The following is a 24779-nucleotide window of genomic DNA, read 5'->3' as shown; positions in this document are numbered from 1 at the left end:
AATGCAGATAAATTTTTTTTTTATTAGGACAGCGATTGGCAGGTACAGTGTAATCCGTAACTACGTCATTTTCAGAACCCATTCCCCATGCAGAATGTATTCCTTTTTCATCGCTGACTCCATTACCACATTGATTGATTTTCGGAAAACCAGTCCTCAGCACTGGCTCATATTTTGACAGTGACGGCCTAATTTCCACGCTGGCCCCAATTACAGCATTGACTCCCGTTTCAGAACCCGCTCCCTCGTTCATTACAGCATTGACTCCTCTTTCAGAACCTGCTCCCTCCTTTATTACAGCATTGACTCCTCTTTCAGAACCTGCTCCCTCCTTTATTACAGCATTGACTCCTCTTTCAGAACCCGCTCCCTCGTTTATTACGGCATTGACTCCTCTTTCAGAACCCGCTCCCTCGTTCATTACAGCATTGACTCCTCTTTCAGAACTCGCTCCCTCCTTTATTACAGCATTGACTCCTGTTTCAGAACCCGCTCCCTCCTTTATTACGGCATTGACTCCTCTTTCAGAACCCGCTCCCTCGTTCATTACGGCATTGACTCCTGTTTCAGAACCCGCTCCCTGCTTTATTACAGCATTGACTCCTCTTTCAGAACCCGCTCCCTGCTTTATTACAGCATTGACTCCTCTTTCAGAACCCGCTCCCTCCTTTATTACAGCATTGACTCCTCTTTCAGAACCCGCTTCCTCACTTACAGTGGTGATTATTCTCAGCAGGGACTTCTCCAGTTGTGACTCAGGACTTACTCTGCCTTCCTCATCGCTCACTTCTGTTCACCGGGCTGTACAGCCGAAGATGAAAAGAGCACTGCTGAGGGATGAGGAGAGCCTCTGATGAAGACAGGGGTCCCACAGTGTTGCCTACAGCCGTCCCTCTTTTCTTTTCAAATCTTTTGTTTCCCGGAACTTCAGAACTTTTTATGATAAAACAGACCCAGAATGGCTTAGAGCACAGTTTGCCAGGATAACAGTGGGATTTTCCAAAGAAGCATAATAATCTAAACAGCAATGCAATAATAATACTAATGTTTGAAAAAGGCTCCCGAGGACTTACTGGATAGATGAGGGAAAAGAGAGGAGAGAGAAGAGCAGGGTAACCCACCAGTTGGGCGTCTATAAGGTTTGTATGTGGATGCTTGTCCAACCAATGGGTCCGGCTGTACCATGGCTCTCTGCTCTCTTATTGTAAACACCGCTGTGATTGGTCCTTACAAACTCTGCCTCACTGTGAGCTCACAGCACAGGGCACGCACTACAGTTCTTGCGAGTTGGCAGATTTCCGCCATTGGCTTTCATCGAGGGTTGGCATTACCACTCCTTTACTCGGGCATAACCAACTCCAGACACTTGGCACAACTAATGACACCGTAAAAGCCTTTTCCCCACAGACAGACATGCATAAAGTTTGCTCCCAGCCTTTTTAAAGAAAAAAAAAACATTAAACTTGTTTATTCGATAGTTTGAGCATCCAGTGGTCATTTAACCTTTAATCAAACCCTCGAGCCAGCAAACACATTGATTTCTTCTGAGAGTGAATCAAATGACAAACAAATGGCTACAAAATTAGCGTCATCGAATAAAATAACGATTAAACTGGAATAAATACAGGTAAAACGTAAGAAGAAAAACCCAAACTATTCATTGATATTGACACACCCTGACACCACATCCTGCAATGAATACAAGGTTCATCAATGCTGTATATGTCAATGTTTTCTTGGCAACCGTTGCCGATCAAGATGTTAAACCCATAATGTATGGCCTTCACTTTCTGCATATATCATGCAGCAAAGCTTTTCAAAGTGAGTGCCGTGACATCCCTCTAGGGGTTGAAATTTAAATTATGTTAAAAATGAGAAAGTGATTTATGATAAAACTAATGAATCATACTGTGAATAAAAAAAACTGATTTCAATTAATAATGGAGTATTTGTAAGCTCAACTGTTTTGAGGTTATAATGGAGCATTTGTTATGTCGTGCTGCAAATATTAGCAGACCGATCTTCCTTCAGGACATGAATATAGTACGTTTGGTCAAATCCAAATTATTTACAGGGGAACCTTGGACCTCAAAAGGTTGGGAACCACTGTTATACACTATAAACTGTAATAACATAAAATACATATCATTTTAAATTTGAAAGTTTAGTGTGAAATTCCATGTATTGATTCAAATACATATTCTAAAGTGCTATTTTATTGTCCCTATATTGTGAATAAACATTACATAAATATTCCATAAAAATACGTACGTATATAGGCCTACATAGTATAGGTGAAATCTGAAAGTGATAATTATCTATATATTTTACAATGTAAGCTGTATATTCGGTTAAAAATGCACCTTCAATTTTTGATTTTAATAGTTTTCTTGTGAGGGCAGATTAAATAATTTAAGGTAAATGCAAAAGATACTGCTGCCCTAACTCCCTCCACACTAGAGAGATAGGCCAGAAGCTCACAGGATGACGCAAACATCTGCTGAACACATAATTACAGGGCAAACCATTAACCCAGGATGATGGAATCAAACTTCCTGTTCACCCCGCCATACATCACAGACTAATCTATTAGCCTCAATGATAATTCAGTGCGATTAACTCACTACGTAGCCAATCTTCCCCTGCTACTGCCATGAACATCAACGTGGATGGCTATCTAAAATTAGCTCCTGGAAGTGAATTCTTCCTTTATGAAATAATTATAATGCTCAACTTCCCCATTAACCACGTTGGACTGTAGCCTTTGCTATGTTTCAAATATGATAAAAATTATTTAATACATATCATTTATATTTTATCCCCTAGAGAGGAATTGTTCTGAATGTCGTTTCAACTGAACTGGCAATTTTATTAGCGTTTGCGGAAAGCCTGCTGTGTGCAACAGGCTGTGTGCTGAGCCACTTTGTCAGTAGAGTATTCTGCGATGTCCGTATATTTTTCCGATTCACACTCGAGTGCACCACATCGAGTAGGAACTTCTCAGAGAGCGATCTCTGTGGCTTCGCTTTAATCTTTTCTGCCTCAGAGGCTGTTCACCTTCACCCTGAGGCTGAGCACTAGCCTGGCTGCCCAACACCTCAACAAAGAGCTGCTTCACATTTACGCAACTCTGAACAATTCTCTTCATATCCAGCAGAAACATAAAAGGTCTGACATAAACACACGTAAATATGTGACACACTCATATGTCAGGGTGAGAGAATATAGCTAGGCCCCTCCCAGTTTGCGCTTTGAACCAATGCTACTCTCACAACTGGGAAGCTAAAGGTTTCAACTGACTGACATTTCAAGTAGCTAGGTGCTCTTGGTGAAAGGAAGGTAATTGTTCCTTTTCGTTCGCCACATTAAATATAAAAAGAGACCTGCAGTTTCTTCATTACTGCACATTTAAGCTTTCTGTCAATCACTTTAAGCTCAAGGTTATTCACACAGTAACATATTCAGTGTTAAATGAATTCTGATAGAGCACATTTTACTCTGACCCCAACTGGATTCACGTTAACTCTGTAAATGAACACTCAACAATTTCCAACTTGTGTTCACTAAAACATTTTTGCCCAAAATGAATAAAACCTTAAGTGCACAGTTCTAATTTCTGCCAGTACTGGTCCTAGCTGCTATAAGAGAAGCCATAAAATTGGCTAAGATGTCAAGAAACTACAGGTCCCATGTTTATTAGGACAACATCATATCGGATGGGGAAGGTTCTGGCCACGGAATGCAAATAAGTACAAAATATACAGTAAAAAGAAGCATCTTTTTCTCTTTTGAAGAAACTTTTTCCAGGTAAAACTTAAACGCCACACTTTGAAGAATATAAATAACCTGCTTTTTTGTTAGTTTTCCTTCAAAGGGTGTGTGATGTGTAAACACTGAAACGGTCCACACAGCAATCTGAGAGAGAGAAGCGAGTGATCACAGCGTGACACACCTCTCAGGTTCCTTCTTTTGATGAAAAAAGCGGAATCTCCGGCACTCTCAGTTTAAAAATAAAAGCAAGTGATTTCATTTAACAGATGGAAGAGGAAAAATGCAATTTTCTTATTCACCAACTTTGAAAATTCAAAACTCTCCAACTTCCAAAACCGTCTGAACTAAGTTGCCCACAACGTTCCGTTTTAATCTCTGGGCCGAAGCAGAGAAAAAAGGTTGGTAATGAGAGGGCGGTGCAAGTGATATTGAGCAGAGATTAGACACTGGATATAAATTGTGGGTGGGTTAAGGGACAGAGGGGGTGAGACACTGACCTGCTTGGTTGGTGGTGATGTCGATGGACACGTGCTGGGCGGGGTAGGGGCTCTTGTTGGAGACGCCGTTGACGGCCTGGATCTCGAAGGTGTAGACGGTGTGGGCCCACAGGTTGCTGATGAAGACGTGGGTCTCGGTCAGGCCCAGCTGCCGCGGGACGAACTCCACGTTGTCGTCGCAGTGCGAGCAGGACCGGCGGTCGGCGCGGCACTTCTTGCAGACGATGTTGTAGACCACGTCGTCCCGCCCGCCCGTCTCCCGCGGCGGGTGCCACTCCAGGATGACCGACGTCTCGTTCACGATGGAGATGACGTTCCGCGGGCCGGAGGGCACGCCTGCGGTCCGCAGACACAGGCGGGGGGGGGGGGGGGGGGCGGTGAGTCATTTTAACACATCATCAATGCCTCCGCATCACCGTTTTAATACACTCCCAGGGTAACTGCTACGGCACCACATTGTTATTCTTTATCGTACTTTTTATTCAGCCAGGTAGGTCAACCGAGAATGGAAGAACACCAATAACTTATTCCTCAGCCCAGGCCATATGCACTTGGAGCACAGTAAATACAGGCTCTTTGCTCTCGTCTGGTTTAAATTCCATGACAGCTGACAGCTAACACCCCCTTAAAATGAGCAATTTCGAGAGTTGCGCTGAGAGAAAGGGTGTACCGAATCTCAGCTGTGCCAAAACTACAATTCTTTTTGCTAGCCTGATCTTTGTAAGTTCAGCAGCTGTTAAAATATTCCTTGCATAAGTCGCTGGCTGCTATTATTACACGGAGTCATTTGAGGTTCAGGGTACATGGGCCTGGACGTCACACAGAAGTGACGACTGGGCTTTCAACGACAGATAAAAGCCAATAAAAGACGTCGGTTTGTTTTAGCCGCGTTCCCGTACCAGGCACGGTCGTGTTTCTTAAGATTCCAACCGTTGCATTGTTTAAATATGTTTAAAAAACGACTTCCTTGAGCCGGCGTGCTTCCGGCGGCGTGCCGAGCTCAAGGTTTTCAGCTCCGGCTGCGATGACAAGGCGTTCCGTACGAGGCGGGCAGGGGCGGCCGTGACATTCGGAGACAGCACAATTAATCATTGTTCTGCCGGGGCCGCCCGAGCGACACCGCGGCTCGGGCACAATGCCGCGAAACGCAAGGCCCGCTGGCGCGACAGAAAACCGAACAACAGAAAAGAAAGAGAGAAAACCGGGAGGGCGAGCGAGAAACGCGGTGTCGAGCCGTGGCCTCGCTCACCGCGCACGTGCTAATCGGCCGCTAGCGCGACAGCTCCCAGCGCAATGCCTCCTGGGCCGGCGCAGAGAGGCAGCGGTGGACTGCAGCCAAAAAAAAAAGACAAAAACCGCTGGAGGAAACGCTCAGGGACAAAAGACAACGGTGTTATTATTTATCACTCCATAATTAGCGTTCTGAAGAAACTGGGCACAAAGCAGATTGTCTTTCCCCTGTACGTGATGCTTTCTACGATCCACGCTGCCGAACGTCAAGGTTAATCCACTGTAGATACGGTATGCTTTAGCGGTGCTTATGAAGGCATCACTTCCCAGGAAGAATACAGGAGGGGAAAGCTCATAGCCTACCGCGGTTTAGCTCATATTTATTTTGCATGAACATCGTGTGCTACTTAATCCCACACGGTGGGAAAACCGCTAGCTAGACTTACATGAAATTAGCTGTGGGTCAGCTTTACCAGAATAATGAAAAAATGTGCGCTTCAAAATGGTCTCCCCACCTCACTGAGGATCAAACAGAATTGTTTAAAGCTAATACGGGCCCCCAGTGACCCGCTGAGGGGGGAACTGTGCTGCTGTGCCCTTGACCACGGTACAGTACCTCAGCAGAATCAGTAAAATATCCAGCTGTATGGATGAAATGGTTGAATGGTTATATAGCAGGATTTTTATTTCGTCCCCTGGATAGGTCGCTACACAACAAATAGATCTATCTGGCGCCCGTTACAGAAGCCTGCCAAACATTGGAATTGGACATTATAGCAAGATTTTACATTAAAGTGTACCACAGCATAGATTAGCACACTTCTGAACACTTCCGCAGTGCACCCTGCTTGGCATTGCTTATTACAGCACAGCACAGGATGGGCCACCACAGCACAGCAGAGCACTGCACCGCACAGCACGCTACAATATTGTACAGCACAGCACAGTTCTCCTTGATTAATTTGCAGCAGTCAAGAGGACTCTCCCCTGCCTCCGTGTAGCAGAAATGGGTCAGAGGAGCTGAGATTAAAGAGGTGCAGCACAGCCGCACCAAACCGCCTCTCCCAGGAACCGAGAACACTGAGAGCACACACACAGACACACACACATGCACATACACAAACTCGCACACGCACACACACACTCTCTCTCTCTACTGTGTGAATACATTTCATACAAAAAGCAAACATTATTTAAGAGGTGAAAGGGTGACCTAAACATGGCTGCACACGACCAGCTTCTGGGGCTGGGGGAAAACCACCAGTGATGTAACAGCAGCCGGAGAAATCAGATGCGACTGCCACTTAGCGAGTGATTTGCAGGCTATTACGGGCTGCCCCCTTGGCTGTTTTAATTTTCGAGAGGATTTCATTCGTCGAGCGCCTGTCCTCTGGCATTAATTTAGTTGGAGAAGCCAGTGTTGATTTTGTTTACAAGTTTCTTGCTCCGGTTACACGGCTACATCATTATTGATACCGGAACTGGTGACAGAATTCCACGAAGAAGAAAAAAAATTCCACGAAGAAGAAAAAAAAACAAAATAACAAAAAAAAAAAAAAAAAAAAAACATACCACACACAGACATATTATCTCCGCAGCGACAGGAATAATTTCTTTGCTATTGCCGTGGTTACAGGCTCATATTTTTTACTGTTGTCACCCTTATAATAAAGTAGCAGTGGGACCTTAGCTCTGGAGCTTTTTTTTTTTAAATCTGCGAGCGGCACTGGAACTTGTACCAGAAGTGAGTTTGGGCACTAAGCCAAAAAGGCAATGCCGCTGCTTCCTCTCCCAACCCACACGCTGAAATAAACAATCATGCCATCGCTTACTCGCTCGCCCTCCTAGCTCTTCCACTAATGCCACCATTTTTTTGCACCGTTTATTTCATTAAAGTGTCCCCATTATTTGGCGAAACAGTCCCACTCGGCTGTGTTTTAATAAGGACCTGCACCACGTAGGTCTGTACCAGCGGCTTAGAGTTGGGACGGGAAGCCGAGACTCAAACCCTGCTCTTTAAACTCTCTGGCTGCTTCGCTCTCCCATCCGGAGTTTGGGGCAGCTGGGACCGTGTTTAGGGAACAGGTGCATCAGCGGGAAGCGGGTCACACACATACACGAACATGCAGACACAACCACGCACAAGCACACACGCGCGAACGAACATGCACACATGCGTATACGCACGCACGCACGCACAGACATACGCGTTAGCGATCACACATATGTTACCAGCTAGAACTGGACGCGGAGCAGAAACCTGGTCGGCTGAAACAGAGGGACAGCAGCGCACAGCGAGCGGGCTGCCAGGCGGAGCGATCCAGCGGATTAAGCTGGGAACGGCAATTACACCGGCTTAGGCTGGTTTACCGGCGCTTTCTCCAGAACCCCGTCCTCCCAGGCGCTTTCTCCAGAACCCCGTCCTCCCAGGCGAGGATCTGAGGAGGTTTGGACCTTGATCAGGAGTCCAGACAGCAGGCCACTCAACTCCAGCAGAAATCTGGGGCCGCTGGATTCTCCAAGGAATGCAACATGCAAAAATCCATCCAAAAAACATGACGCGATCAAGCTCCACCGGCTATTCCTGTAGCTTTAGTTTAACTTTAACACTGTGTACCTATATAATTTCAATTCTGTGTTCATGTTTAACATTCATTTTAAAATAAAAACTTTTCTCAAATCGAATGAAAAAGGGCCAGGCAATATACGGAACTCTGCAATTCAATTTTTTCATGTCAGATGTGTTTCCTGGAAATGCGTGCATTTTTATTATCTTAGTTTCTCCACACACTCTTCCACACATATGCTGGACAATAAGGAGTTTCAGAGGACCGGGGAGGGGGGGGGGGGGGCACCCACACTTGCAGTTTGAAGAGCCCCCCAGTCCATTAGGCTGGTAGTCAGGGCCATTTTACAGCCTCTCTACATCACACACCACTTTGGAAGAATGGCTAAGAATACCCTGAGTGAGGGTGAGTGGGAAAGAGTGACTTAAGCCTTCCTTGAACGAATTTCTCCAGCAATCCCTGAATAAATAAATACATGAATAAAAATTGTATACAATATATTGTCACTGGGGAAATAAGAAACCCATTAAACACTTGTAAACTGTTCCTGGCTAGATTTCATGGATAGTAAACCAACTCCATGGGCCTTTTTCCATTGTCAGTAATGTATTCTGCGTCTGCAGGGATGGGGAGATCACGACTGACTTGATCAACCATCGTGTTTTACATAAACAGCAAGATGATACTTTGGTACCGTATGCTGGCAGGACTGCGATTGGAATCTTCGACTGCCATTACAAATGCAAACAGAAAACATATGGCTAGATTCAATCTAATCACAATGCGCTTTGCCCTTAAGCCTTGGTACTCTAAGCAAGGGCCTTTTCCTTCAATATTTTCAACATCTGAGCTCAGTGGTTGCTTAAAAATGATGAATGTGCAAGAAAGAAAAAAGGTAAAAGTGATTAATCACACTTAAAGGCAGCACACTTTTATAATAGCCTGCACTGTCACTGATACTATAGCTTTTGCTGCTGCTACTATTCCCACTAATATGACTCCCTGTTGTTACTACAATAGCTACAACTGCTGCTATGACTGTTATGGTAATGGATTCCAATACTACAATTAGCAAAATCAATAAAAACAGAGCCGTCTGCAGAAGCAGTGAAAGCTGGATTCTGGAAAGAAAGAAGTTTCCCAGAGTCAAGATCCCCCCCCCCAACAACCCCCCTAAAATCCAAATCCCACAATGAGACCATTGTGTCAACTTCATCCGAGGATCAGCAAGCTGGCGGGGCTCACCTCCCCCCCCCACCCCGACAGCCCCCAAAAAAACTGAAAAACCGCTGACCCTGAGACAGTGAGAGAGAGAGAGAGAGAGAGAGAGAGAGCACTGCCATCTTGCTAATCTTGTTAAGTGAGGAGTGTGAAGGTGTGGGTGTGAAGCCTCGGGGGCTGCCCTGTCTCGGCCCCTGATCTGCCCTGTCAGACCCCCGGAGTCAAGCAGGATAACGGGGGTCTGAGCTCCAGCGCTAGCCCCCGGAGTCAAGCAGGATAACGGGGGTCTGAGCTCCAGCGCTAGCCCCCGGAGTCAAGCAGGATAACGGGGGTCTGAGCTCCACCGCTAGCCTCTGTCTCTGTCTCTGCGACACCGGAGAGGGAGACTGACCTTGCGCCGTGCTGACAGTGCGCTTCTTAGCATGCAGGCAGGCCCGAGGCCAGGGGGCAGCATATGGCTACTTTCCCCGAGACCGGCTAACTGTCAGCTGCGTGCTGCTGCAGACAGCAGGGAGGGTATTAGCCCCGCATAGCACTCTGCTCCGGTACTGTTGAACAAGGCACAGTGGGAGCGCCACAGCTGCAGAAACGGACCCCATACTGCACGGGCGGCCTGGTTACACGCGGAAGCACAGATGCACAAGCGAGGCTTCTGGGCACGAAAAGGAAGGCGACGCCCACTTAGCTGAGACCGACCAGAACCGAGGCCGAAATTGTCCCCATTCATAAAACTGTCATTCGGCGGTAATGTTATTCATGAATGGGGAAGGAAGTCGCCTGTCGGTCCAGGTGACCCACATACTGCGCTCCACTTTCCCCCGGGCCTCCTGGGAGCCGACCGAATGTGGAGCAGGGACGGACGGAGGGAACTGATTGGGCCGCCCAGGACTCCCAGAAACCCTTGCTGAGGCCCATTTTCTCGGCTGCCGAACGGCAGGACGTTGTGGTGCTGTTCTCGTTCACGCTCACCGAAGGTATTCATGTACAGCACGCGCTATTTCCTGCATGGATACAGTCCTCACAATGTCTGTATTCTCTGCATAACAAGCAATTTGTTTATCCTTGATGGAAAACAAACGAGGAGAGCTCTTCATTGTTTACATGATGTTGGCGTGAACTCAATAAGCATTTGTCCTCACTTTGATGAATATATGCAATTTTTTTTTTTCCTTCACAAACACAACTTTGTGAGGTAATTGTTTACTGCTAAACTATCCAAACAGTTTGTGGCAGAAAAAACAAGCAATTTCCCTGTGTGCTGGTCTGACTGAATCTAGACCATTGTTTGTGTCCTATATTGTGTACTCTTACACTGCCCCAGAGCTGTTCCGTATAGTACTTCAGCCCTGATGAAAATCCAGAAAACTCTACAGTGCTTTCTGTTAACCCTATTTTCATCCCCATAATGAACGGGCAGGAAAGCTCCCCAGGCCAGTTTGTCGATGCCGTATGAGGATGAGGTGAATTACGGTTCACTCACTGGTGCAGGGGGCGTCGGGCTGGTCCATGTCCCCGCGGTAGTAGCCGTTGCGGCAGACGCAGATCCCGGCAGCTTCCGCGGTGGACCTGCTGTTGAGGGGACACTGCAGGCAGAGCCCCGCCCCTTGGTTGGATTTGAAAGTCCCGGGGGGGCACGCTGTGGGAGACAACAATGAGAAGAGTTAAGTCATCAGTGCAGAAACGGCGCCCATTATTTCCTTCACCAAAAGGGGACGGACAGCTCTGCATTTTTGAATGGCTCTTCCTTTTTTTTGCACTGTGATGAAAAATACATTGTGATTGAACAAAAAGCTAGGTTCACTGATCCACAAGAGACCCCTTCTCAGAGTAGCTGCTGTGGGCAGAATGGGACTTGAACTCACAATGTTTGTAACCACACAGCACAACTGGCAAACACACAATTTCACCACGGTGTCTGAAACCCAGATCCCTCAAACAGGAAGGCTGAGTGTCTTTAGTGGCCTATTATAAACTTGCTTTACTGCACGCTTTCCCCTCTACTCGGCTAGCCCAATAACATTTTTATAACATTCATTTTTACGTCCATACTGTGGAAAATTGTGAAATATGATCTTGTAATTTTGTCAGGTCACAACACACAACTTTAAAAGATTTTCCAGGGAAAAAAACGTGCTGAAAAGTTGTGGCTAGGGTGGAAAAACAAATGTTCATAAAACAGTAACAACACTAGTATTTACCACAGCAGAAACCCTACTGTAATGGTGCAAAAAGTTACAATAAGGTTTTATGCCAACCTGTTAATACTCAAAGCCATCTCAGTCCACCAATAGGAAACATCCTCGATGACACTGGTGAGATAAAGGTTCTATTCTCACATGGAGATAAAGCGCTCTCATCAGGTCTCCAGGAAGTGATGTCACAAATCCTAAGCAGACTCGCACACAACAGCCTGCCTCATCAGTATGCCACATTAATTTCAGAAATAAGGAAAGGTCTTCTACAAGTTAAAGAAACAAAAGCCTGGCCGACTCTGTACAGGGCTGGATTGATGACCAGCTGTTTGCGATATGCAGTAATGCTCAGCAATCAGCCATCCAGACTAGTTAACTGCCCTCTGCCATTTCAAGACAAGGTCCATAAATTCAGATAGAGCAGCCTCTCACATTTTCACCCTGCATTTATTTGACCAATAAGAATCATGACTATTCTTATTCATAGAAGATGTGGTGCATATTTTACCCAGACTAGAGAGTGATAGGAGAGTAGAGAAGATCTGTTGTTCATGTTCTTTCCATCAGCAAAACATTGCAGTTATTCTTCACTCCACCCGAGAATATATTCCCTAAAGCCTGGAGTTATCAAATGGAGACTGAGCTACAAAGAACCTAGGATAGTTCGAAAAGAAAATGAAACCAAGGACAAATGTTTGGTTTGGTGTACCAGCTATGTACTTAGCATAAATTTGGACGCTTGGGACATAGAGATAATCACTATCCTTGAAATCCATTTAAAACACACTGTCCATCTCACTTTAATGTCATTGAATAATCGCAACGTAATTTCAATGGCTAATTAGATACATACTGTAAGCTAAATGATGACTGTGATTTAAATTACGCAACATTTTCCCGGGAACATCCCACAGTGCCTATTGAACGCGGTGGTTAGAAGTTTCTTTGCCTCTCAGTCTCTCCTTTCAACAGCTGCGATTAAGGTCGATAGCTACCATCACCACAAGGGACCAGAGGCAGTCCTGCTGCAGTATGCAGGATCTGCACTGCCATACCTTCCCCGCCGCACACAATGCCGCACACAATGCCTTCATTAAAACGGCAAAATCAAGGTCACGCGGAAGCCTGATGACATTTGGTGACAATCATGAACCAGACTGAGATAATGTATGCGCAAATGCTGATCAATCAAAAACAGCAGGTGTTTTAACTCATTCAATCAGCATCTGCTATTTAAAAATGGCATTTCTCATTAAGTGAAGCCCAAGTGGGTAACAGGCAATTCCCTTCCCTGTGGTCCATGCATACTTATCGCAATTAAGCGCGCCGGTTTGCCACCTAACGCACAAAAGGCCTGGCTCGTGGCTGGTGAGTCTGGAAGCCTCGATTATAAACCTTCACTTTGGCCCCTAGAGCAGAGAGGAGTAGCAGATCTGCCAGGCCCAGAATGTATACCCCCCCCCCCCCCCCAGTACCCAAACCCCTGACCCCCTCCACCCACACGCTCTGAGCACCACTGCGGTTGGGGCGCAGGATTCTCCGACGTTTCTAAACGGCATGGGAATGCAGCAGGGCTCCTCTTTACAGATGGGGAATGAAACATTTCAAAGTGGCGGCACATGAAGGCAGACTGAGCGTATGGTATTAATCTGGCTTCAGAAGGGACCATTGCAGACCGGCTCTGTGAGCGCTAGCTACAAACCCACCTCCCTTCCGACAGATAAGAACAGGCTCTGAGCACGACTGGATCCTGCAGGACGAGAATAAAGTGCCAAAACACAAGTTCATCCGCTGCCATTACCGACCTGGTGAACCAGGACTTTTACAACGGTTAGCATGTCTGAGGAAGCAGAACCCTTTGAGATCTCCTGCCAGGCACACACAGAACATGTGCGGAACAGGACCTGTGCGTCTGACACGAGGCTTTCCGCAGACATGGACTGCAATGCGCTACGACACACGACGCATTTAGAATTCCACGGCATCCTCCGGTGACGGCTGGAAACTCAAAGTTCAGCTCATATCCCAGAATCTGAGCGAGTCCTGCTCCTATCGCACAGCGCCTGATAACCCGAGCAAACACCAGGCAATGCGCTCGTAAATCACAGCTGCTGTCAGACCTGGATGAGACAGATATGTGAAACAATTTCACTCTAAAGATGCCGGTAAAATCAGAAAACACCCAGCAGATCACATTACTAATCAAAAGATACAATCATATTGTCAGTAATTTACATAACATTTGCTGGTGTACACTAAAGGGTTAAAAAACAGTGTTTAAAATGATTATTTTACCCAGGTCTGGTTTCTGGAGGTTACTATAGCAATAAGGGCTAACATGCTAATGTTGCTCAGACGGATTCCTGTTTGGCACTATGTGAAAACCTATATAGATCAAGAGCTGAATCACAGTGCTTTCACAATTTAGCTTACAAAACTCCAAGATTAACTAAACTTAGAGGGATGGTTTCCCAGACAAGGATTAAGCCTAGTCCAAGACTCTGTTTTCTTTTCAATGGGTATCTCCATTGGGGAAGTGCTTATAAACTAAACTTTTAAACAACACAGTGTTGCAAGATAACTCATTGCTGCTCTTCCATCAGATTTTATGCTTTTATCTTGTATTTCTTTTTATCACTATGTCTGTGCATGTTCATCTACCAAGGGTCTACAGGTGAAAACAGGCAACATAACAATCTGGAATAGTCCATTTTACTGATACATAATCTTTGAACATTAGTTAGAAACATGAACGTTAAACATAAAGAACAAAAAAATAAAACAATATAAAACAAATTTTTAAAAAATTAAGCCTATTTTATTCAGTTGAGCGTTATCCTTTAGTAGAAGGAACACTTCACACTGTTCAATCCCCACAACAGGCAGATTTGGTAGTGGTCTTTTAGAGATCAATGTTGCTGAAATAATCATCTTTGTGATTCACATTTTGACTAATCAGGGATTTGTGCATATAGCGAGCATACCAATAAGAAATGATCCTGAAGTGAATACCAATTACAGCTCCATCTCTCATGTTGAGAAATGGAATACTTTACATCAAAAGGAAATTCAATTTTCGTGTTCATGAATTTGGAAAAAGTAAGCAACTTTATCCTGTGGCTTAATGAACACTTTAAACTTTTAAAATTGATTGCGCTAGGCTTTTAAGTAAAACCATCTTAGGTTATCGGTCCAGCTGATCATACATTCCAAAGTATAAAAATTTAAATGTGCTACATGTCCGATGGATATGAGCGCTAATTAAAATGAATCTCTGCAGAGGCAGAGGGTTCTCCTGGTTATGTTTATAACAGACAGAGCGGGGATAATGAGTGGGGCCTTGGCAGTCCACACCGTTTTCACATGAACAACCAGGGTCGTAATGTCCAATCCTGAATAAAATAAGAGGGGACTGAAACCTTGTGCCTTTATATCAATCGCATTTTAGGTTTTAATTAAAGTTTTTATGCAATCGGGGAGGGGGGAAAAAGAGACAGTTTTGCAACCAGTAGCTGGTTTATTGTGCAGTAAAACACGGCCTGTTTTACAGCTCCTCGAGACTGTTTGTGCTCACAGCCCGGGGGGCGGGGGGGGGCGGAGATGGGGGGTAACTGGGGGGGTGTTTTTGGTGCATTACAGACCAGGTCTGTGAGATGGCTCCGTCACGCCAGCGTGCATTGTGGGCTTATCCAGGACCAAGGAGGGAGCCGCAGACAGAGTAGCCGGGTTTTAACGAGGAGGGGGGAGGGGCTCCGAGGAGCTGGGAAGAGGCTGCGCAGCGATAGGCCCGGCCAGCGGTTCCATGGCAACGTGGCTCCGCCACTCGAAATCTGCTGGATGCAGTAGGCTCAGAGGCCGGGGCCCCCGTGGTCTCCCCCTGACAAAGCCTGTTAGCTCCTCAGCCACAGGGCTAGAGGCAGGGGGAGTGCTGTCCTAAACAGAAGTAAGGGGCCACCCCCGGGCCATCGACCACGCCCACTCAAACCTGCACGTGGCCCGGCTGGTGCCCGCACTAGGGGGGTGACGGGACAGAAAATATGGCGGATGAGTGCTCAATGTAAAGAAAAATGACCTCTTATGAGCACACCCACACAGACACACACACACACACACCTGAAGCACAACCTTGGACAGCCCACACTGAGGGTGTGTGTGTGGATTCGCACTTAACGGACATCGCGATTTTCATCAGGAAAAAGGCACTGAGAACCTGTCGACAGCCAGAGCAAACGGCAGTGTGTGGGCACGCGTTCCTAATGTCCGCGCGACGCACTGCTCAGGTTTACAGCTCTTTAAGAGCCAACCCCCGGACCTCGTTACATAACCCTGACGTCCGTGAATTCAGGTCAAAAACACCGCCCCTCACGTACGCTCAGAATGCGCTCGAGGAGCGATCAGGCAAACGCGGCGACCGCTCGCCTGGCGCACGGTCGCACGGTCGCGCGGTCGCGCGCTCAAGCCGATGTTTAACGAGCTGTGAAGTGTTTGTGGGGCTTCGCTCAACCTCGCACGTTAGCTCCTCATTTACAGGAGACAGGAGCGCGGGCTGACCAATCGGCCAGCACACAGAGAGGGCGAGCCAAACGACACGCCCGCACGCGCTCGCCGCACGCCATCGATCCTTAACAAACGGACCGCCCCGCACGCGCTCACCGCACGCCATCGATCCTTAACAAACAGACCGCCCCACAGCGTCTGCTCGCCAAACGCAAGACTCGGCTCTTTGTGCCGATTGTTTTTGCAAAATGAGCAAGAATTGCGCATCGAGTGGAGGTTTCTCTCGCTGGGAGAAACGGCAGGTTAGCAGAGGAAGCGGGGGGGTGGGGGGGGGGGGGTGATATGGGCTGCGGCTGACACAGTCTGAGGGCGTGTGCTTGTGAGGATTCACTCCAGTGCTGTTTAAATGGCTCTGTGGCGTTACACGCTGGGCGCCCCCACATTAAGCCGGTTAATGGACGCGGTCGTGCTCCGCCGCGCCGCGCCTTCAGGAGGCCACAGACGCGGGGCGGAGTGTTCTGCGGCCTCGGCGGCCCGCGCCTAACTGCCCGACGGAGGGATCGGGGGGCTCTCCGCCTCGGGCCCTGGCACGCCGCCCGCGCTCTGCTCCCTCCATCCCTCGTTCGTTGGTTTTTTTTTTTTTCCGTTCGAGGTGTCGGACCCCTTTTCCTGCTCCCGAAACACAGACGGCGCTTCGGCCACAAAAGGGTAGCGCCAATCCATCATCCCGCGAGGTCTCGTTTTTCGATCCGAAGGAAAATGTTTCGCGATAATGAATTAAAAAAAAAAGAAAAAAAAAGAACTGGAGCAACAATTTGTCTGAGTGTCCTTGAACAGCAATTACGCCGCCTGGAAAATGTTCCAGCCGCTATCGCAGGGAAGGGGAGCGCACCGTTCCACCGCAGAAGCTTTACGGGGCCCATTCTCCCAGCCCCGATCCAGCAGATGTTCTCTGCCCGGACTTAAAAATCCACAGGTAATAAGCGGGGCACCCGGGGAGCAGAACGAGCAGATCCTTCCCTTCCATTCTGTTTTTTATTTCCTCAAAGAAAGACGAGAGCGTTTAATCTGTGTGTGCTCTGGGAAGTGTGCTCTTTATCTCTCAGGCAATATTAGCTTCTATCGCTGCCTTCCAAAGCCTGAGCCGACGGTGGCGCGCCGCGGGCCTCAAACTGAACACGGCTTCCCGGCTGAGATAAGATGGCAAGAGCTGTCCATCTACCTCTGGCGGGGGGGGGGGGGGGGGGGGGGGGGGGGGGGGGGGGGGCAAAGGTCGAGGGTCTCTCTTCGTCTCTCCCTCTCCGTGCGGTGTTCTGCGGCAGCTGTTTCCACCGACGCAAACACGAGGTCAGGCTTTTCTGTTGATTAATTGTGAAAGGTTGATGTTTAAGGTCGTACAACAACATTAATTCAAAACTGTAAAATTTCTCTCTCTCTCTCTCTCTCTCTCTCTCCGTCTCGCAGGAAAACTTTGAGCGTGTTTGCTGAGATAGAGAGCTCCAGCTTATTGGCTGTGAGAACCTCATTCGGCACGGAGGCAGATACACGGTGGATTTACTGCCGCACGCCCGGCGCGACACGGTAAATATCGCCGCCACAATGCGAGGCGCGGACGCGATGGCGGGCAGGCCGTGTGACAGCCGGAAAATTGAAGTGAAATGAAAGAGAGTGTGGGGGGGGGGGGGGGGGGCAAGAGTGTTAAATCCCAAACCTCAGGACCTCTGCGCCCAAAACTGTGAGAGCTCATGAGGAAGCGCTGTACCCTTCACTGACAGTACGTCGCGATGCGCCACCAGCAGCCCGTCACGGAGGGCGAGGGTACTCACCCGTGATGCTGGCAACCATCGAAATACGCACAGGATCAATTTCGACTGCACAGCCGTGAAAATATGTGGGCTTCTGGCATAAAGGCTAAAGACACTGTGTTTAAGTAGATCTGTACAAAACAGTGCGTGGGAGGCATTGCACGTAGACACCCAAAATGTGATGTTCTTCCAAACCAATTTGTTGGACATGACGGTAAACCATTTTTGGTTGCGATGAACGTAGGCCCGATTTGGGGGGTTAAATCTGTCAGCTCCAGCCATCAAATTTCCGTCAGGGAACCATGCGCACTGATCTGCTTATTGACCAATCGCATGGGAACAGATGGTCACTGCGAAGCGACCAGCCTCTTCCTTTCATGGCATTCATTGTATTCATATTTCTGATGCGGATCGGTCTCAATGAATTGCCTCCACCTCACTGCTTCTATTTCAGGCACCACTAAATCTTACATTGTTTCTATTCACTGCGCTCCGAGAGATTTTCTTTGAAGCGAAATCGAAAACAACGCAGGATACGCATCGCAAAAAATAAATCTCAAACGCGACTAAGAGCTCACATCGCCCTGACACCCTCCAAACCCGCTTGCATGCAGCAGGATGAGGGGGAGGCAAAGTGACTTACAAAACAAATGAAAAGACAAAAAAACAGCTCAGGGACACATGATTGAAAAGTAAAAGGCGTTCTGAAAGTAAAGGCAGAAACGCTAGGCCTGATGCTTTTGTGCGAAGCCAGCTTCCGTCGAGACTCCATTCAGCGCTCATTGTGACATCACTCGCCGGTCGCCTTCGCGTCCTCGGACCTGAAAGCGCAGCCGGGTCCCCGGGCACGCAGCTGCGGAGGCTCAGTGGGCGTGGCCGCCGAACTTTAACTCCCGTCCGTCATCGCTTTGCAAAACCTCTGCCTCTCCGGCTCTTCAGAAAGCCCCTTTCATTGTCGGACGTTCACCCAGATTTCCCCCGAAACTTCGGAGAACATTAATCACCCCTCCATTTTAGCGCTGTCAAAGCTCCGGCTTCGCGCTTAGCGGGAAAAGGCCGAAGCATTGTTCGGAGACGCCCCGAAATGAGAAGCAGGAAACTCTGTGAAGTTCCTTTTATCTTCGGTCAGTCAACCTATTACCTCCCCATCACTCCTGTCCAAGCACAACACCCAGAGTCTGGTAATCAAATCTTTCCACCCCCACCCACCCCCCAGCTTCACTTAAAACTAAATATTTAAAATGCTGCAAAAGTAGGATGCTTACATAAGGGTTAATAATGAAATAAAGCCGCGTATTGGAGTTCACCCTGGATCAGGCAAAAAAGCCCAGCTGCCCGCCCGACTGATGCATTTCAAATATTGCAGCTCGTTGCTTCTTTTTTTCCTCCGGTCGGCTCCAGCGACACAATGAATGAATAAGCAGGGACTGTGTTCTGTCCAGTCATTAATCAGAGGCAGCGCACCAAGCTTCGGCGGGGTTTCGCTTTTCCAGCCGAGCACATACCTGTCCTTCAGACTAATGATGCGCGGTCAGAAAATAAATAAGTGTGCCCGGATGCAGCCCCGCTGGAATACAGCAGGAAAACCAGAGATCGCAAACAAAAAAAAAAAAAGATACTCAGTCAAGTCGGGCCAAGAAGACGCCGTAATCAATTAAATTGCAGAAATACACTGAGCAAAATGATACAAGACCCAAGGCGCTCCAAATGAGAGTACAAAAGTTGAAAATCATTTGTATAACTGGGTTAAAAAACAACGTGTACTGCGAATGACTGACGTGTCAGGGCTAATAAGCCTTCATCAGGTTCTGTGTATTTTTCCCTGTTTTTATTTTACTCTTTCCTGGGAGACCGCACCCCCCTCACCCATCCACACACCCCCACACCCATGCACCCACCCCATGTTTTCACGCTCTGTGGTGTAGCTTACATCAAGTGAATATGATGTTCCTGTTTTAATGACATTTTTTTCTTCACGTCTTTTCTGGGGCAGTTTTGGAGGAGCCCCCACCTCGCTGCTCCTGCTCAGCACACTCCTCTTTTCCCCTCCCTCGCCCAAGGAAGGAATTCTGCGACGACTGTCTTCTCTCACGCCAAATACGCAGCTTTGTCATTCTTGCTGAGGTCGTTGACTGCATGCAGTTTGTGCGAAAGGTCACTCAATAAAGGTAATTTCAGAATGTAAATTCTATCTCTCTTCTCTCTCCCCCCCCTCCTCTCTCTCCACCTCTCCTTTTGCATATGACTCCCTCCCCTATTCTTACAGTGATAAGAACAGCTGTGAAAGGCGGTAGGGTGGAGGGAGAGGGCTTGGTGGTGTAGCAGAAGGTGGAGGTAGCATATGTGTGGATGGAGACGTGTCTCGTGCTCACTGGCTCTGACAGTTTAATGTGTGGGGATGTGACAGAGCCGTGGGGGGGGGGGGGAATGAATGGATGTCAAACAAATTACCGCAGGTGGGGGGGGGGAGGGGGGGGGGAGACGTCCTCCTAACAGAGGCCTTCAGCACTCTCCTTTTACAGTTCACAGATCTGAGCGAGGAGATGGGGGGGGCTGGTAATCTCTCCCTCCTCCTTCGCTCCCCAACCTCAGTCTCTCCCTGGGCCCTGGGCTGCAGCAGGATGCTTGGCAGCTGAGACCCCTTCTTGTGCCTGTGTGTAACAGCCATCTATGGTGTGCCTGGGACAACAGGAAGCGTACCCTTACACTCGCTAACGCATGCACACACTGCACATACACAGAGTATGCATAAATGTATGTGTTTGTTTGACTAGGAAAACATAAGCCATTTAAGGTACAAAAGAGTGGTCAAACGGGTTTGTCACATTGACAGTTCTTAAAAACAAGACATGGATTTCTGGGAAAGCAGGATTTGTCCACAGGAATGCTCCAATTGAATTAAATTCAATTCAATTCCATTTTATTTGCATAGGGCTTTTCACAAACGCTGTCATGAAGATGCATTACAGAGGAAACCAGACAGGAAATTAGGCATAAACCAGGCCTGAGCCCTCAAAAAGCAGTCAAGTGAGGTAAAATGAACTAAAAAAAAACAACAAAAAAAACAAAACAAACAAAACCAGGCACTGTGTGTGTATGTGTGCGCGTGTAGTATGTGTATGGGTGTATGTGTGTGTGTGCGCTCATGTGTGGTTCTGCACGTGTGCTCTGCAAACGCTGCCAGAGTAGCCATTCTCTATGCCAGGCATAGGCCTAATGAATGAACAGCTAAAACAGACGGTAGTACTTGGGGAAGGAGAGCAGCAGTTGCCATGGTGTAGCCTCACAGGCACTGAACGGGCAAATTCAGGAGACAAGCCGCCACGTCTTAAACAAAGATAATATACAGCGGGACGTTAAAGATCCTCTCGTTTCCTACAGTATTTCTTTTGTGCATCAGTCACATATAGCACTGATATTTCCCACCATTTTTTATGTTTTCTAAACATAGTTCATAAAAGTACTGAATCAATGAATCAATACAAGCTGTTTTGTAAAATGCTCTTCAGTGTTCTCTCACGCAAGCTTTACCCTACAACTAAAGAGTGCTTCTGTCTGAGTCTCAGGCCTGCATCTCCTCCAGTCTTCCTCCTGTCTGTTTTCTTGGCTGTACAATGGCTGCTGAATTTCATCTTTTCTCTACAGAAAGCCAAGGCTCCACTAACCGCAGAAGAAGCACTGAAATGTGTACATTCAAAATGAATTCCACAAATGAAAGTCCACAAATTTCATATACAGCAGCTCTGGCAAATGAAATGTGAAATTTAATCACCGTGACCTTATTTATAAAAGGTTAAGAAAAACAAACAGCCGTGACTTTGTCACTCAAAATTAAAATCCAGTGTCACTTTTTTCCAATGAAACTTTATTTCACTAATTTTGGTGATTAGGCTACATTAGGCTGTTTCTGGTTAAAGAATCTCCTGAATTCAACCGTGAATCCAAGGTGAGGACAAATAACAGAGCCCAGACAAGAGTCACGGTACTCCAGACCAATAATAATACCTAGTGCCAAACAAGACAAATGAAGCCTAAAGTATCTGCAAAATTCTTTATGCAAAGAACATAAAATCTAAGAAATAAGGAATAGAAAAACTGCACTTAAGGCACAAACAGGTGGCGCAGTAATTAGCCATGGAACAGCGGTTGTTTCAGTAGAGCATAGCCTCCTTGCCTCCCCTGCCATTCCCACAAGCGCCTCTGAAGCAGACCTGCCCACCAGAGCAGAGAGTGAAGAGAAGGAGAGGGGGATGAGAGAGGGGGGATGAGAGAGGGGCGCTGGGACAGCGGGGCGCGTTCATCTGAGTAAATTCAGCGTGCCCCCCCCCCCCCGGCAGGGCTCATCGCTGGCGCTCGCGGCGGGAAACCGTCGCGTAGTCGCGTAGTCCCCCCCCCCCCACCCCGCACGCCATCGAGCTTGCGGGTCGCGCTGAAAGCGGACGGCTTCGGCCGCACGTGACCGAGGGCGTCTGCGTCAGGGACGGGTGTGGCCCTGTCCCCGGGAGAAGACGCTCACGTACAGCGTAGCTCAGACGGCTAACGCTAATCCCTCTGCTGGAATGATTATTCAGGAAATTCGGGCTGGGTACTTTTTCTTGAGGGTACAACAGCAATACCCTGCACCTGGGACTTGAATCCATAACCTTCTGGTCTTAATTGCACAAAAACACAGAAGGGGTACACAGGAAATCGTTCAAACGTAACGCGTGAATCCCTTTTCCTTAGACACGCATTATCCGCAAGACGGCCACAAGGAAAGTGCTGCAGAACGGAGAGGCTCAACTCGGCTTCCCCAGATTCAGAGAGCGGGTCGTAGAGCGGCGGGAACATTAACGACGCGGCGACCGATACGGTGGTGCGGAGGCGCGCCGGGGCCAGGAAGGGGAGGGGATTAAAACCGCTGACCGCGGCGTACCGGAGCCGGTGGGACCGGCTATAAGGGGGATGGAGCCAACCTCCGCGGGCCAGCAGATGGAGGGGACCGAGCTCTCGCCTGCTGGATTTCCTTCACCTCCTGGACAGAGTCGGCGACGGGAGAGAAGGCGCCGCGTGCGAGAGCCCCACTGAGGAGCGCCTCGTCAGAGTCATTAATAACGGAGATTTAATAAAGCTCTGCCAGCTAAGCTCCGAGACTTGGCCACGTCTCAGCGAGTTCAAATTAATTAAGCGCGCGTGGGCGACTCTGTGGCTGTGAGCGCCCATTTCTGCGTGGGTAAAAAAAAAAAGCAGTGTTTTACCGTTTTAACTCAAATATTAAGAGAACCTTAATAGGTTTGATATGCTCAAATCGAAAAGAGACTGAACGTTGCGTTTTCTTCACATAAATGACATTTCTCCATTTTTCTCCACCTACGGTATCAAAACATTAATAAATATAAAATACAGGCAGGCTGAAGCAGAGGTTCCTGGAAAACCAAGGAACAATGCGCAGCCTAATTAACATTAGAGGGAACGCACTTTCGCTTTCAAATGTAACTACCTGTAGTGTTGGAGTGGGATTAAGAAACTGGCTAGAATACTTCAATGATTTTTTAATGCGACGGTACAATGACTCCATTTTAAGAATAATTTCTCATCTTTATGTGCATTAATCAACTCGGAACTGCTGCTGCTCTGTCACAGTACTGGAATTCAAGTTAACTTTGACAGTGAAAACCGAGCTTTTCGCCAATACCCCATTGTCACAGCATCATTGCAAAATTAATGTTAAGTGCTGTAGCTACCAATTCTCTTGTAACTTCCTGGCCAATGTGGTCATAAAATTTTATGGCCTGTTTTGCTTGAAAGCTAACCATTTTACTCAGGAATCAAGCCACGATACAATATTTTATGTCATAAGCTAAAATAGTAAACTCCTTAATCATCCCTAAATACGAGGGAATACAGAATTGTACAAAATCCCCAAAATAGATTATATTACATATGAATAATATACTTATTCAGAAAAAATACATTAGTGTGTGCCTACCATTTTTTACAGAAAATGTTACTGCCAGGACCTAAAATAGCTTTTGATCTATATGTCTCTTGCCTTCCTATTCATTATTACCAATTCAAAGTTCTTTTTGAGTTATCATACGACCCAAATATTAAAGACAAAATAATAAATACATTTCTTAATTGTTTTATTCCAGTAAAAATGCACGGGATGGGATCCACAAATAAATTGCATCATTTGCATTTAAATTTCTTTCTTCCCATTCCTGTGACCATAAATTTGTTCATTTAATTGAAATGTTGGCAATTGAGGGAGATTCTGTGCACAATGGCTCCTGCTTGCAGCCCGGCAGCCATATATTTCAGACAGCATCGATGTCTGATTCCTGGACTCCAGCCCTCATGAGCAGAGACAAATCACCATCAGCACAAAGCTAAGCCCTACGAGCATAAGGTTGGCTTCACAGATAAACTTACATTTTGAGTAACTGAATGAGTCCATAAAAAAAGGCTTGGCAGTATTTTAAAACCAAATCCTAACCCCAGTGAGCTCGCTTATATACTGCTCAAAATGAGGTACCATGGCAGTTAGGGAGAAAGCAACACCGCCACCAGCAGCACACACACTACACACATGCGCACACACACGCGCACGCACACACGTGCACAAACACATACAAACACACACACACACGCACACACACGCATACACATGCACGTACACACACAGAATCTGAATTTTAGAAGTTAGTACTGAAGACTGAACGGCATCTCTAATGTATTCCTCCAGTGGGTCTCCGCAGTAGCTGCCAAAGGCATGCACAGCAGGAGGACCGAGCCCTAATGAATCAGAAACGCACAAAATCAAGTCCTCCCACCCCGCCCCCCTCCAGCCCCCACCCCGCCCCCCTCCCCAAACATCTCCCACAGACACGGGGCACGCGAACACCCAGAGCTCAGATATACGAGCCGCTTGCGCGCCACTCCACACTCCTGTGATTTACCCCTGTCTTCAGACCCATGCGCGCGCGGGTGACACGTATATAAATGCCCGTCCGCGTG

General features: G+C 47.4%; 1 protein-coding gene across 2 annotated transcripts in view; it reads right to left on the bottom strand.

Annotated features, from left to right (window-relative positions):
- The window catches only part of LOC118230563 (ephrin type-B receptor 1-like), a 156999-nt gene that overhangs the window by 48164 nt on the left and 84056 nt on the right, over window positions 1-24779 (bottom strand). The window contains exons 4-5 of one of the 2 annotated variants that reach the window (XM_035423674.1): window positions 10767-10922; window positions 4269-4604 (exon numbers count right to left, since the gene is read on the bottom strand). In XM_035423674.1, coding sequence (XP_035279565.1) covers window positions 4269-4604; window positions 10767-10922 — 492 coding nt within the window. The remainder of the gene's footprint in view (window positions 1-4268; window positions 4605-10766; window positions 10923-24779) is intronic. The other variant, XM_035423675.1, reaches the window with a different exon arrangement.

This window comes from Anguilla anguilla, chromosome 6, assembly GCF_013347855.1.
Source record: "Anguilla anguilla isolate fAngAng1 chromosome 6, fAngAng1.pri, whole genome shotgun sequence".
Taxonomy (NCBI): Eukaryota; Metazoa; Chordata; class Actinopteri; order Anguilliformes; family Anguillidae; genus Anguilla; species Anguilla anguilla.
The sequence above is the reverse complement of the archived record's forward strand: the minus strand, read 5'-3'. Positions and strand labels throughout refer to the sequence as shown.